The 12,144-nt window shown below is 43.3% G+C and overlaps 2 protein-coding genes across 6 annotated transcripts in view; one reads left to right on the top strand and one right to left on the bottom strand.

Moving 5' to 3' along the window:
* Positions 1-8,667, top strand: part of RBBP4 (RB binding protein 4, chromatin remodeling factor) — a 28,757-nt gene extending 20,090 nt beyond the window's left edge. For 3 of the 5 annotated variants that reach the window (XM_008066399.1, XM_021716757.1, XM_021716759.1), the window contains exons 4-12: positions 3,237-3,410; positions 3,731-3,846; positions 3,964-4,124; positions 4,223-4,349; positions 4,497-4,574; positions 6,653-6,729; positions 6,844-6,901; positions 6,989-7,099; positions 7,680-8,667. In XM_008066399.1, coding sequence (XP_008064590.1) covers positions 3,237-3,410; positions 3,731-3,846; positions 3,964-4,124; positions 4,223-4,349; positions 4,497-4,574; positions 6,653-6,729; positions 6,844-6,901; positions 6,989-7,099; positions 7,680-7,745 — 968 coding nt within the window. In that variant the 3' untranslated portion in view covers positions 7,746-8,667. The remainder of the gene's footprint in view (positions 1-3,236; positions 3,411-3,730; positions 3,847-3,963; positions 4,125-4,222; positions 4,350-4,496; positions 4,575-6,652; positions 6,730-6,843; positions 6,902-6,988; positions 7,100-7,679) is intronic. The other 2 variants (XM_021716756.1, XM_021716758.1) reach the window with 2 other exon arrangements.
* Positions 8,372-12,144, bottom strand: part of SYNC (syncoilin, intermediate filament protein) — a 14,791-nt gene continuing 11,018 nt past the window's right edge. The window contains exon 4 of the mRNA XM_008066398.2: positions 8,372-9,867. Coding sequence (XP_008064589.1) covers positions 9,857-9,867 — 11 coding nt within the window. The 3' untranslated portion in view covers positions 8,372-9,856. The remainder of the gene's footprint in view (positions 9,868-12,144) is intronic.

Below are 12,144 nucleotides of genomic sequence, written 5' to 3' on the forward strand. Positions count from 1 at the left end.
GGCTAATTTTTAAAAAATTTATTGTAGAGATGAGGTCTCGCCAAGTTGCCCAGGCGGGTCCTGAACCCACGGGCTCAGGCAGTCCACTCACCTCAGCCTCCCAAAGCGTGGGATTACAGGCTGAGCCACTGAGCCCGGCGAAAAATTAGTTTAACATGAGGTTTTTTGTTTGTTTGTTTTTGAGTTGGAGTCTCACTCTGTCGCCCAGACTAGAGTGCAGTGGCCGCTCCCGGCCACCACAGCCTCGACTTACTGGGCTCTGGCGATCCTTCTGCCTCAGCCTTCCAAGTAGCTGGAATTACAGGCGCGCGCTACCACACCGGCTAATTTTTTGATTTAGTGTAGAGATGAGGTCTCACCAAGTTGCCCAGGCGGGTCTGGAACCCGTGGGCTCAGGTAGTCCACTCACCTCGGCCTCCCAAAGGTGCGGGATTACAAACTGAGCCACCGAGCCCGGCTTGTTTTGTTTTTTTGTTTGTTTTTGTTTGCTCCTTTAGAGTCTATCTTGAATTTTGTTTAGGTTTTTTGCCTGTGTGAAATGTTTACTTTTCAAAAGCTATTTTGAAGTTGAAAGTTATCTTATATGCCAGCAATACTTATTCATTTCTATTTTTGCTTCAAAGATTTTTGTCCTTCAAAGAATAGCAATTGTATAGCAATGCAGTTGACAGAGTATTTTTGTTTACAAATTACTCTCATAACTTCTTTATGAATAAAGTATTTGAGGCTCAGGGAAATTGAAGGCCTTCCAAGTTACCAGAGTAGTCACTTACTAGCTACTTGCAATCTGACTCTTAGAAACTTTTGCAGCCGGGCTCGGTGGCTCAGCCTGTAATCCTGCGCCTTTGGGAGACTGAGGTGAGTGGATTGCCTGAGCCCGCGGGTTCGAGACTCGCCTGGGCAGGCGAGACCTCATCTCTACAATAAATCAAAAAATTAGCCAGGCATGGTAGCGTACACCTGTAATTCCCGCTACTCGGAAGGCTGAGGTGGAAGGATCACCGGAGCCCAGCAGGTCCAGGCTGTGGTGGTCGGGAGCAGCCACTGCACTCCAGTCTGGGCAACAGAGTGAGACTCCAACTCAAAAAAGAAAAGAAACTTTTGCAACCTTATGATACTGCTTCTGTTGTTCTTTGACTAATCATTAACTGCCTTTGTTTATATACTACTTTGCCAAGTTTTACATAATCACAAATTATATTGTTATATATATTATAATGGTTCCCTCTAAGTAGTCATATGTGAATAAAAAATGATTTTGCCTAGACTTCACCTGCCTGGTTTATTTCAGCCAGAGACTGGTTGGCATGTGTAAGTGGAGGTTAGACAAGTGGAACTGGCTCTTGTGGCTCTGTTTTTCTTCATTGAAATAACAGGGAACGCTGTAGGATGGAGATACAGTGTGGTAATATTTCAGGTCATCCCAAACTAGAGCTTTAAACAGATGGTGCCAGAGGGACGCTTTAGTTGCTATCTCACTGTGTACTTAATATTCATCAAAACGGTAACTTAGAGCTTCGTCTGGTGGCTCACGCCTGTAATCCTAGCACTTTGGGAGGCAGAGGCGAGAGGAGTGCCTGAGCCCACAGGTTCGAGACCAACCTGAGCGACATGGCAAGACCTCGTCTCTACAATAAATAAAAAATAAAAATAGTTGGGTGTGGTGGTGCATGCCTGTATTTGGAAGGCCTAAGAGGATCAACCTGACCCCAGGAGGTCAAGGCTGCAGTGGCCGTGAGTGCGACTGCATCCCAGCCTGGACAACAGAGGAGACTCTGACTCAAAAAAAATAAGATTTGGAACTTTATTAAGAACATCCGGCAGGGCTCAGCCTGTAATCCTGAGCTTTGGGAGGCCGAGGTGAGTGAATTGCCTGAGCTCACGTGTTCAAGACCCACCTGGGCAACTTGGCGACACCTCATCTCTGCAATAAATCAAAAAATTAACCGGGTGTAATAGCATGTGCCTGTAGTTCCAGCTACTTGGAAGGCTGAGGCAGAAGGATCACTGGAGCCCAGCAGGTCGAGGCTGCCGTGGCCTGGAGCGTGCCACTGCACTCCAGTCTGGGTGACAGAGTAAAAGACTACAACTCAAAAAATAAAAACGAAAAACAAAAAAGAATATCCTCTTGAAGTGAAATTTGTAGTCTCCTTTAATTTCAAACAGTAATATAATACTGTCATCCCTTGGTATCTGGAGAATTGGTCCCAGAACCTCCCTTGGATACCAAATTTCACAGGTGACTCTAGTCCCTAATAAAACATCGCATATTATGTATGAAGAATACCCTCTCACATTTTAAATCATCTCTAGATTACTTATAGTACCTAATAGAGTGCAAATGCTGAGTCATAGGGGAATGAAAGCACTTTATAGTGCTAACAAGTGTCTGGATTACCTTAGTCCTTTATTAGTTTCCTGATTTTTTAAAAACTTTGCCAGCTAGGCACAGTGGCTCACTCCTGTAATCCCAGCACTTTAGGAGGCAGAGGTGAGAGGATTGCCTGAGCCCATGGGATGTGGCCAGCCAGGACGGTTTTTTTGTTTGTTTTGGTTTTGGGGGTTTTTTTTGTTGGGGGAGGGGTTGGAATAGGATTCTCACTGTTATCCAGGCTGGAGTGCAGTGGCATACTCATGGCTACCACAGCCTTGGCCTGCTGGGCTCAGATGATCCTTCTGCCTCAGCCTTCCAAATAACGAACCACATGCACACACCTCCATGCATGGCTAAGTTTTTGTTTTTTGTTGTTTTTGAGTTGAAGTCTCACTCCATTGCCCAGGCTGAAAGTGCAGTGGCACGCTCACAGCCATGCCAGTGTTGACCTGCTGGGCTCCGGCCATCCTTGTACCTCAGCCTTCCAAGTAGCTGGAACTACAGACATGTATTTCCATGCCCAGCTAATTTTTTGATTTATTGTAGAAACGAGGTCTCACCATGTTGCCCAAGCTGGTCTCGAACCCATGGGCTCAGACACTTCTTTTTCCTCAGTCCCCTAAAGTGTTGGGATTACAGGCTTGAGCCACTGCTACTGACCTATTTTGATTGTAGAGACAAGGTCTCGCCAAGTTACCCGGCCAGGCTTTAAACACCTAGACTCAAGCAGTCTTCTCGCCTCTGCCTCCCAAAGTGCTGGGATTAGAGGCATGAGCCACCCACGCCCAGCTTGTCCTTATACTCTTGAGTGACATAGTTTAACTCTTTCTTTGTCCTCACTTGCAATTTATTTTATTTCCAGAATTTGGAGGTTTTGGTTCGGTTAGTGGAAAAATTGAAATAGAAATCAAGATCAACCATGAAGGAGAAGTAAACAGGGCCCGTTATATGCCCCAGAACCCGTGCATCATTGCAACAAAGACTCCATCCAGCGATGTTCTTGTTTTTGACTATACAAAACATCCTTCTAAACCAGGTACTTGCTCTTTCCTATTCAAATTCAAGTACGTCAATTTGGAAAATAAGTACATGGTTCCACTCATCCTGAGTTTTAATTTCTTGTTACTCTATATAAATTTTATATTTTACTGTATATGTTGATATATGTGGATATTTTTATTTCTCCCCTTAAGTGAAAAAAAATGCTCCTTTACATAGAAAAGAATGATTGTGCTGCTTAAGCATTAATCATTTGGTCATAATGGTTTCTATACCCAAATCAAAATTTCATTCTTAGTAGACTCAGAGAGCCAGTGGACTGGATAGGATAGTCTTGATGTGTCTTTCACTTTGCAGACCCTTCTGGAGAGTGCAACCCAGATTTGCGTCTTCGTGGACATCAGAAGGAAGGCTATGGGCTTTCTTGGAACCCAAATCTCAGTGGGCACTTACTTAGTGCTTCAGATGACCATGTGTGTATCCTTCCCATTTTAAAACAAATCTGGGCTGGTTACCAATTGGTTTCTTTTTTGGGATGTGTGGGGAGGTGAGAATCTTCCTTTTATATAATGACTAATTTTACATTTAAGACCATCTGCCTATGGGACATCAGTGCTGTTCCAAAGGAAGGAAAAGTAGTGGATGCGAAGACCATCTTTACGGGGCATACAGCAGTTGTAGAAGATGTTTCCTGGCATCTGCTCCATGAGTCTCTGTTTGGGTCAGTTGCTGATGATCAGAAGCTTATGATGTGAGTAGAACCCATGGGGTTTATATTGTCTAAGTTTCATATTTAATCACCATTTTAAAATGTTTTCCTTCTTTTTCTTTTTTTCCCTCCTCCTAAAGTTGGGATACTCGTTCAAACAATACTTCCAAACCAAGCCACTCAGTTGATGCTCACACTGCTGAAGTGAACTGCCTCTCTTTCAATCCTTATAGTGAGTTCATTCTTGCCACGGGATCAGCTGACAAGGTCAGTTTGGATTGTTTTAATAAAAACATAGGATGAATTTCTCCAGCTTCTTTTGAATTTCAGAGAGATTTTAGTTACGGGTTTTCTTTTTCTTTTTAAAAAAAAAATCATTGCTTACTCTTACTTTCCTTTTCTTTTTGTATATAGACTGTTGCCTTGTGGGATCTAAGAAATCTGAAACTTAAGTTGCATTCCTTTGAATCACATAAGGATGAAATATTCCAGGTAAGAGAAACTAATGCTACTAGATTTGTTTGATTCTCACTCTTGTCACCCAGGCTGGAGTGCAGTGGCACGCTCACAGCAGGGTCAACCTGCTGAACTCAGGCAATCCTTCCGCCTCAGCCTTCACAGTAAACTACAGGCACGTATATATTTTTTAAATTTATTGTAGAGAAGAGGTCTCACCAAGTTGCCTGGGTTGGTCTTAGACCCATGGGCTCAGGCGAGCCACCGAGCCTGGCCGCTTTTTTTGTGTGTATGTGGGTTGGAGTCTCACTCTGTTGCCCAGGCTAGGGCAGTGACATGCTCACGGCCACCACAGCCTCAACCTGCTGGGCTCAGGTGATCTTTCCGCCTCAGCCTTTCGAGTAGCTAGAACTACAGATAAGCATGCACCACCATTCTCGGCTAATTTTTTGATTTATTATAGAAATGAGGTCTCGCTAAGTTGCCAGACTGGTCTCGAATCTGTGGGCTCAGGCAGTCCTCTCACCTCAGCTTCCCAAAGTGCTAGGATTATAGGTGTGAGTGACTCCACCCAACCAAAAAGATTCTTTGAGCCCAGGATGATTAGGCTGCAGTGAGCCATAATTGTACCATTATACTTCATCCTATGTGATAGACGAAGACTCCAACTCAATATATGATGAAACTGGGCACTGTACCTGTAGTCCCAGCTACTCAAGAAACTGAGCAGGCAGATAGATCCCTTCAGCCCAGAAGTTCAGATCTAGCCTGGACAGCATACTGAGGCTACACCTCTTTTTTTTTTTTTTTTTTTTTTTTTGAGTTGGAGTCTCACTCTGTTGCCCAGGCTGTAGTGCAATGGCACACTCATGGCCACCGCAGCCTCCATCTGCTGGTCTCAGGCGATCCTTTTGCCTCAGCTTCCAAGTAGCTGGGACTACAGGTGTGCACCACCACGCCCAGCTACTTTTTTTATTTACAGTAGAAATGAGGTTGGGTCTCAAAACAGTAGGCTCAGGCAATCCTCTCACCTCAGCCTCCCAAAGTGCTGGGATTATAGGCATGAGCCACCTGACCTGGCTAGAGGCCCCGCCTCTTTAAACAAATTTGTGTGTGTGATAAAAGGGAACAAAGGCTGGTATCTCAGATCTAGTAATGGGTTATTTTTATTTAAAACATTATCTGCCACGTACAGTGGCTCATGTCTGTAATCCCAGCACTTTGGGAGGCCAGGGCCAGATGATTGTCTGAGCTCAGGGGTTCAAAATGAGCCTGGGCAACTTGATGAGACCTCATCTTTATAATAAATGAAAAAAATAAGCATGGCGTGGTAGTACACACCTGTAGTTTCAACTACTTGGAAAGATGATGTGGAAGGATCGCCTGAGCTCAATAGGTTGAGGCTGCAGTGGCCAGGAGCGGCCACTGCACTAATAATAATTAATAGCTAGATAATTTTTTTTTGAGTTGGAGTCTCACTCTGTCACCCAGGATGGAGTGCAATGTCAGGCTCATGGCCACCGCAGCCTTGACCTATTGGGCTCAGGAGATCCTTCCGCCTCTGCCTTCCAAGCAGCTGGAACTACAGGCATGTGCTACCACGCCCGGCTAATTTTTGATTTATTGTAGAGATGAGATCTCGCCAAGTTGCCTAGACGGGTCTCAAACCTGTAGGCTCTGGCAATCCACTCGCCTTAGCCTCCCAAAGCGCTGGGATTGCAGGCTGAGCCACCACCTGACATAGCTATTAATTTTAACTGTAGTATTTATAATACTATAACTTCCTTTCTATTTATAATTTTTTTTTTTTTTTTGAGTTGGAGTCTCGCTCTGTTGCCCAGACTGGAGTGCAGTGGCACACTCCTGGCCACTGCAGCCTCAACCTGCTGGGCTCCTGTGATCCTTGCGCCTTAGCCTTCCAAATAGCTGAAACTACAGGCACGCTACCACGCCCAGCTAATTTTTGTTTTATTGTAGAGATGAGGTCTTGCCAAGTTGCCCAGGCGGGTCTCAAACCTGCGGGCTCACGCAATCCACTCATCTCAGCCTCCCAAAGTGCTGGGATTACAGGCTGAGCCACCAAGCCCGTCTTTCTATTGTCTTTATTCTTGTAGGTTCAGTGGTCACCTCACAATGAGACTATTTTGGCTTCCAGTGGTACTGATCGCAGACTGAATGTCTGGGATTTAAGGTAAGTCTTGTATTCGTTATTCTCTCCATGAAGTTATTTGCTTTATTACACTTTGCAAAGGTAGTTACTAATGGTAAATCTATTTTAACTTTTGAAATCGTCTTTTTATACTAGTAAAATTGGAGAAGAACAATCCCCAGAAGATGCAGAAGATGGGCCACCAGAGTTGTTGGTATGTTACAAGCATTGGGCAGTATTGAAATAGTCTATTTTAATGTTCTTTACCTACATTTCACCTCTTTGTTTTCTTCCCTTTCAGTTTATTCATGGTGGCCACACTGCCAAGATATCTGATTTCTCCTGGAATCCCAACGAACCTTGGGTGATTTGTTCTGTATCAGAAGACAATATCATGCAAGTGTGGCAGATGGTAAGCATTTGGTCCTTTATTTGAGGGGGGTTAGATAATTCAGACATTATGAATACAACTACCATGTCTTCACTGTGGACCAGCTGCCTGCTTTTATTAGAACACAGCCATCCTAATTCAAATTTTATACGCCATCATAAATATCTCTGGCTATTTTCTCAGAAACTATATGGCCTATACTCCATATAATAAAGTATTTACAGTCAGGCGTGGTGCCTCATGCCTGTAATCCCAGCACTTTGGGAGGTGGAGGCAAGAGGATTACCTGAGTCCACATGTTTGAGACCAGCCTGGGCTACTTGGAGAGACCTCGTCTCTACAATAAATTAAAAAAATTAGCTGGGTGTGGTGGTGAGTGCCTGTTGTTCTAGCTACTTGGAAAGCTGAGGCAGAAGGATTGACGGAACCCAGCAGTTCAGGCTGTGGTGGCCATGAGTGTGTCACTACACTCCAGCCTGGGCGACAGAGACTCCTACTCAACAATAAATAAAGTATTTATTATCTGACTTCCTGGCCTAATCTACTGTTTAAAAAGTAGCCTTCATGTTTACTAAATGCCCTTTTCTTTTATTTGTGGCAGGCAGAGAACATTTATAATGATGAAGACCCTGAAGGAAGCGTGGATCCAGAAGGACAAGGGTCCTAGACATGTCTGTAATTCTTGTGATTCTAGACTCCCCTTTTTTTCCTCTCTATCCTGAGATTGATTTAACACTGGTTTTGAGACACACAGACTTTGTTCAAAGGCTATCCCGCCATATAGGTACCACCAACAATGCTATTAACCCAGCAGTGGGTATTTTCTAAACATTAACTGGGGGACTTGATTCAGCAATGCCACAGACTTACATTTAAATTTTCTTCAGGAATTTTATAGTAACAAACCAGGTCTAAAATAGCTACAGAAAGGGGAATATTATGTGGATTATTTTTCTTCTTATGCTGTATCCCCATGTTTTTCAGACTCATTTAATAAAGGCTAGAGTGAGTAAGGAATAGAGCCAAGTAAGGTAGGTCTCTGAGCCATGAAGTATAAATACTGCAAGATGTCATTTTTATTCAGGAAATAGGGGAGATTCAAGTCGTATAGATTCCTACTCTAAAATCTTCACACCTGACTTTCCAGGATGCACATTTTCATATGTAGACCAGTTTCCTCTTGGTTTCTTCAGTTAAGTCAAAACTACATGTTCCTCCTTCCCCATATATTTTTGCTCGTTAGTGTATTTCTTGAGCTGTTTTCATATTGTTTCTTTCCTTTCTGTGAAATGGTTGTGTTTTTTTTTTAACTTGGGACCACCAAGTTGTAAAGATGTATGTTTTTACCTGACATTTCTACCACAGGTAGACTGTCAAGTTGAGAAGAGTGAATCAATAACTTGTATTTGTTTTTAAAATTAAATTAATCCTTGGTAAGAGTTGCTTTTTTTTTTTTTTTAGGAGTTAGTCTTTGACCACTAGTTTGATGCCATCTCCATTTTGGGTGACCTGTTTCACTAGCAGGCCTGTTACTCTCTATGACTAACTGTGTAAGTGCTTAAAATGGAATAAATTGCTTTTCTACATAACCCCATGCTGATGGGTTTTATTTAGTGTATAACATCCATCAAACACCAGTCTCTTGCTTCTAAAAGAATTGTTCAGATGACAGTTATTTTCCATGGTCTTTGACTATGAAGAGCAGAATTAAATATAATAGACCCAGAGCTATAGAAAAGGCTTTACTCCTTCCCAGGGAAAGTGAAAAACATAAAACACACTGAATCATAGGTGGCACATACAAGTCTTTGATAAGATAACATCTTTTTGAAGTCTATCTCTAGAGAACTACAAGGACTTTCAAGAATGTCAAAGGCAGTGTGGTAGAGAGAATTTAAGACAAAATTTAAATTTGGAAAAGGTGCTTGAACCTGTTCTCAGAGGTTGAACCTCCCCAGTTTTTCACTAGGGCCTGTACTTAGATGCTAGAAATAATAGCCTCTGAAAGCCTTTATCACCAAGTGCCATTACCAGATAAAATGCCTGGTTCTTTCCAATCACTCAGTTTTTGTTTTTTCTTAGCTGAGTAAATAATTCCGACCCAAAATCACTTTCATGAGGTAAGATCTTTGGGGAAATCTGAATTTTAATTAGGTTCAAATCTGGATTGGTTCCTTTTCTCCAAGTCTAGTTGCTTCAGAGTATAGTGAAAATTATCTTGACACAATTTTTAGAGTAAACTATATGAGTCAACGTAGCCTTTTAGAAAAAGTAAATATTGTAAAAGAATTCATGTAAAAATCTAACACTCAGCACAAAAGAATGCAAATTGTAAACCCATGTAATCAAAACCTGCTGTCTTTTTTATCCCACCTTTGGCCCCCCCCAAAAAATGTTTTGGTTTGGGTCAACAAGAAAAGATACATTCTTCATAATACTGCAAGATGTGTCCATACAGTTATCCTTTACTCAGCGTGTATGTAAAAGTTGCTGCTGGAATATAGGAGGCTCATTTTTTCTTTCCTTGGTGCATTGAGATCAGTACCAGCAGTGGATGAAATAGAATCCATCTAAGAATTGGCTGCTGTTCTGCCTCTGGCCAAATCTAGACTCTCTTTAAGCGGGTCAGCCAGTGTTTGCAACTTTCACGGCATGGATTGCTTGCCAAGTCTCTGGCATTCCTTTTTCTGTTTGGAAAAAAGTATATCCAAAGGGTACTTAGTGATTGTTAAGAAGTTTTCTTTGTAGTTTCTGGATTACAGATTTGTCCATACATTTCTAAACAGCTCCTATAAGGTTGAGAGAAAAAAAGAGTAAGTTTGTATTTTCTGCAGTTTGAAATAATAACACAGTATAAGGTTTACAGCAACGAGCTTCTGGGGTTTAGTTAGTACAGGCTATGTGGACGAGAGATCGCTAGTGTGATTTATGTATAATTGGGAATGACTTTCCCAAGCAAGTATTTGGGTGCCTACTATTTGCAAAACAGAGTAAATGGTAAGTCATAATGATGGTGATGGGAGAAGATAATGAAAAATTTTCAGCTGGGCTTAGTGGCTCAGCCTGTAATCCCGCGCCTTTGGGAGGCTGAGGTGAGTGGATTGCCTGAGCCTGCGGATTCGAGACCCGCCTGGGCAGCGAGACCTCATCTCTACAATAAATCAAAAATTAGCCGGGCTTGGTAGCGTGCCCCTGTAGTTCCAGCTACTTGAAAGGCTAAGGCGGAAGGATCGCCAGAGCTCAGCAGGTCGAGGCAGCAATGGCCGGGAGCAGCCACTGCACTCCAGTCTGGGCGACAAAGTGAGACTCCAACTCAAAAAAAAAAAGAAAAGAAAAATTTTCTCTGCCCAGGTTAACTTCACACAAGTATTACAACACCTGAAATGGTGTAGTTTCATTTCTTTGGATTAATCATCGTTTTTTGCCGATTGTGTTTTAATCTGGTCCACACAAAAGGTATTTAGCAGATCATTGTCCTCAATTACAAGGTTATCATAATCTCCCCAGCATTAAACATAATGTTAATTTGGATAAAACACAGTATTAGAAAGTTAGGGAAAGCATCATTAAAATAGTTACTTATGGGCCGGGTTCGGTGGCTCAGTCTATAATCCCAGCACTTTGGGAGACCGAGGCGAGAGGATTGCCTGAGCTCGCGGGTTCGAGATCCGCCCCGGGCAACTTGGCCAGACCTCATCTCTACAATAAATCAAAAAATTAGCCGGGAGTAGTAGTGCACGCCTGTAGTTCTAGCTGCTTGGAAGGCTAAGGCGGAAGGATTGTGGGAGCCCAGCAGGTTGAGGCTGCGGTGACCAGGAGCGGCCACTGCCCTCCGGTCTGGGCGAGAGAGTGAGACTCCAACTCAAAAAAAATCAAATCAAATCAAATAGTTATTTGTGAATTTGTATCTAAGATGTGAGTTTAGAGTTTCTTTAAGGGACTGTAGGACTTTTATGAGACAATACTGGTAAAATGTTGGGAGAGGGATCCTGAATATTTCATTGGTCATATTTTATTTTATTATATTTATATATATATATATTTTTTTTTTTTCTTTTTTTTTTTTTGAGTTGGAGTCTCACTTTGTTGCCCAGGCGGGTCTCGAGCCTGCGGGCTCAGGCATTCCACTCACCTCAGCCTTCCAAGGCACGGGATTACAGAAGCCACCGTGCCCAGCTATATTTTTTTTTGAGTTGGAGTCTCACTCGATGTCGCCCATACTGGAGTGCATTGACTGCTGTTGGCCACTGCAGCCTCGAGCTGCTGGGCCCTGGTGATCCTTCCGCCTCTGCCTTCCAAGTAGCTGGAACTACAGGCGTGCACTACCATGCCCGGCTAATTTTTGATTGATTGTTAGAGATGAGGTCTCGCCAAGTTGCCCGGGCGGGTCTCAAACCCGCGGGCTCAAGCAGTCCACTCACCTCAGCCTCCCAAGGCGCGGGATTACAGGCTGAGCCACCGAGCCCGGCTTGGTCATATTTTATTATATAAGGAAATTACTGCATAGGTATGTTGGTTCCACATATTAAGCAATAATTCTCTCAACCTATAAACAACAGCCATCCTCAGCTTTTCTTATTACTTACATAGTAATGTAGGCCTCATTGGCCTTTTGTCATAGTCTGAATTCCACAGCACAACTGCCTTCTCTGCTCTTCTGATGAAACTTTCTGAATGGCAGGTGGGATTAGGTAGGGTGAGGAAGCAGAATGTCCCGCAGAGGTCCTCAAATTTTTAAAACGGGGCCAGTTCACTGTCCCTCAGACCGTTGGAGGGGCGGACTATAATTTAAAAAAAAAAACTATATGGCCGGGCTCGGTGGCTCAGCGTGTAATTCTGTGCCTTTGGGAGGCTGAGGTGAGTGGATTGCCTGAGCCTGCGGGTTCAAGACCCACCTGGGCAGTGAGACCTCATCTCTACAATAAATCAAAAAATCAGCCGGGTGTGGTAGTGCGTGCCTGTAGTTCCAGCTACTCAGAAGGCTGATATGGAAGGCTCGCCGGAGCACAGCAGGTCGAGGCTGCAGTGGCCGGGAGGGCCACTGCATTCCAGTCTGGGCGACAGAG

The sequence above is a fragment of the Carlito syrichta genome, unplaced genomic scaffold (genome assembly GCF_000164805.1).
Source record: "Carlito syrichta isolate Samal-C Ts95f unplaced genomic scaffold, Tarsius_syrichta-2.0.1 Scaffold308914, whole genome shotgun sequence".
NCBI lineage: Eukaryota > Metazoa > Chordata > Mammalia > Primates > Tarsiidae > Carlito > Carlito syrichta.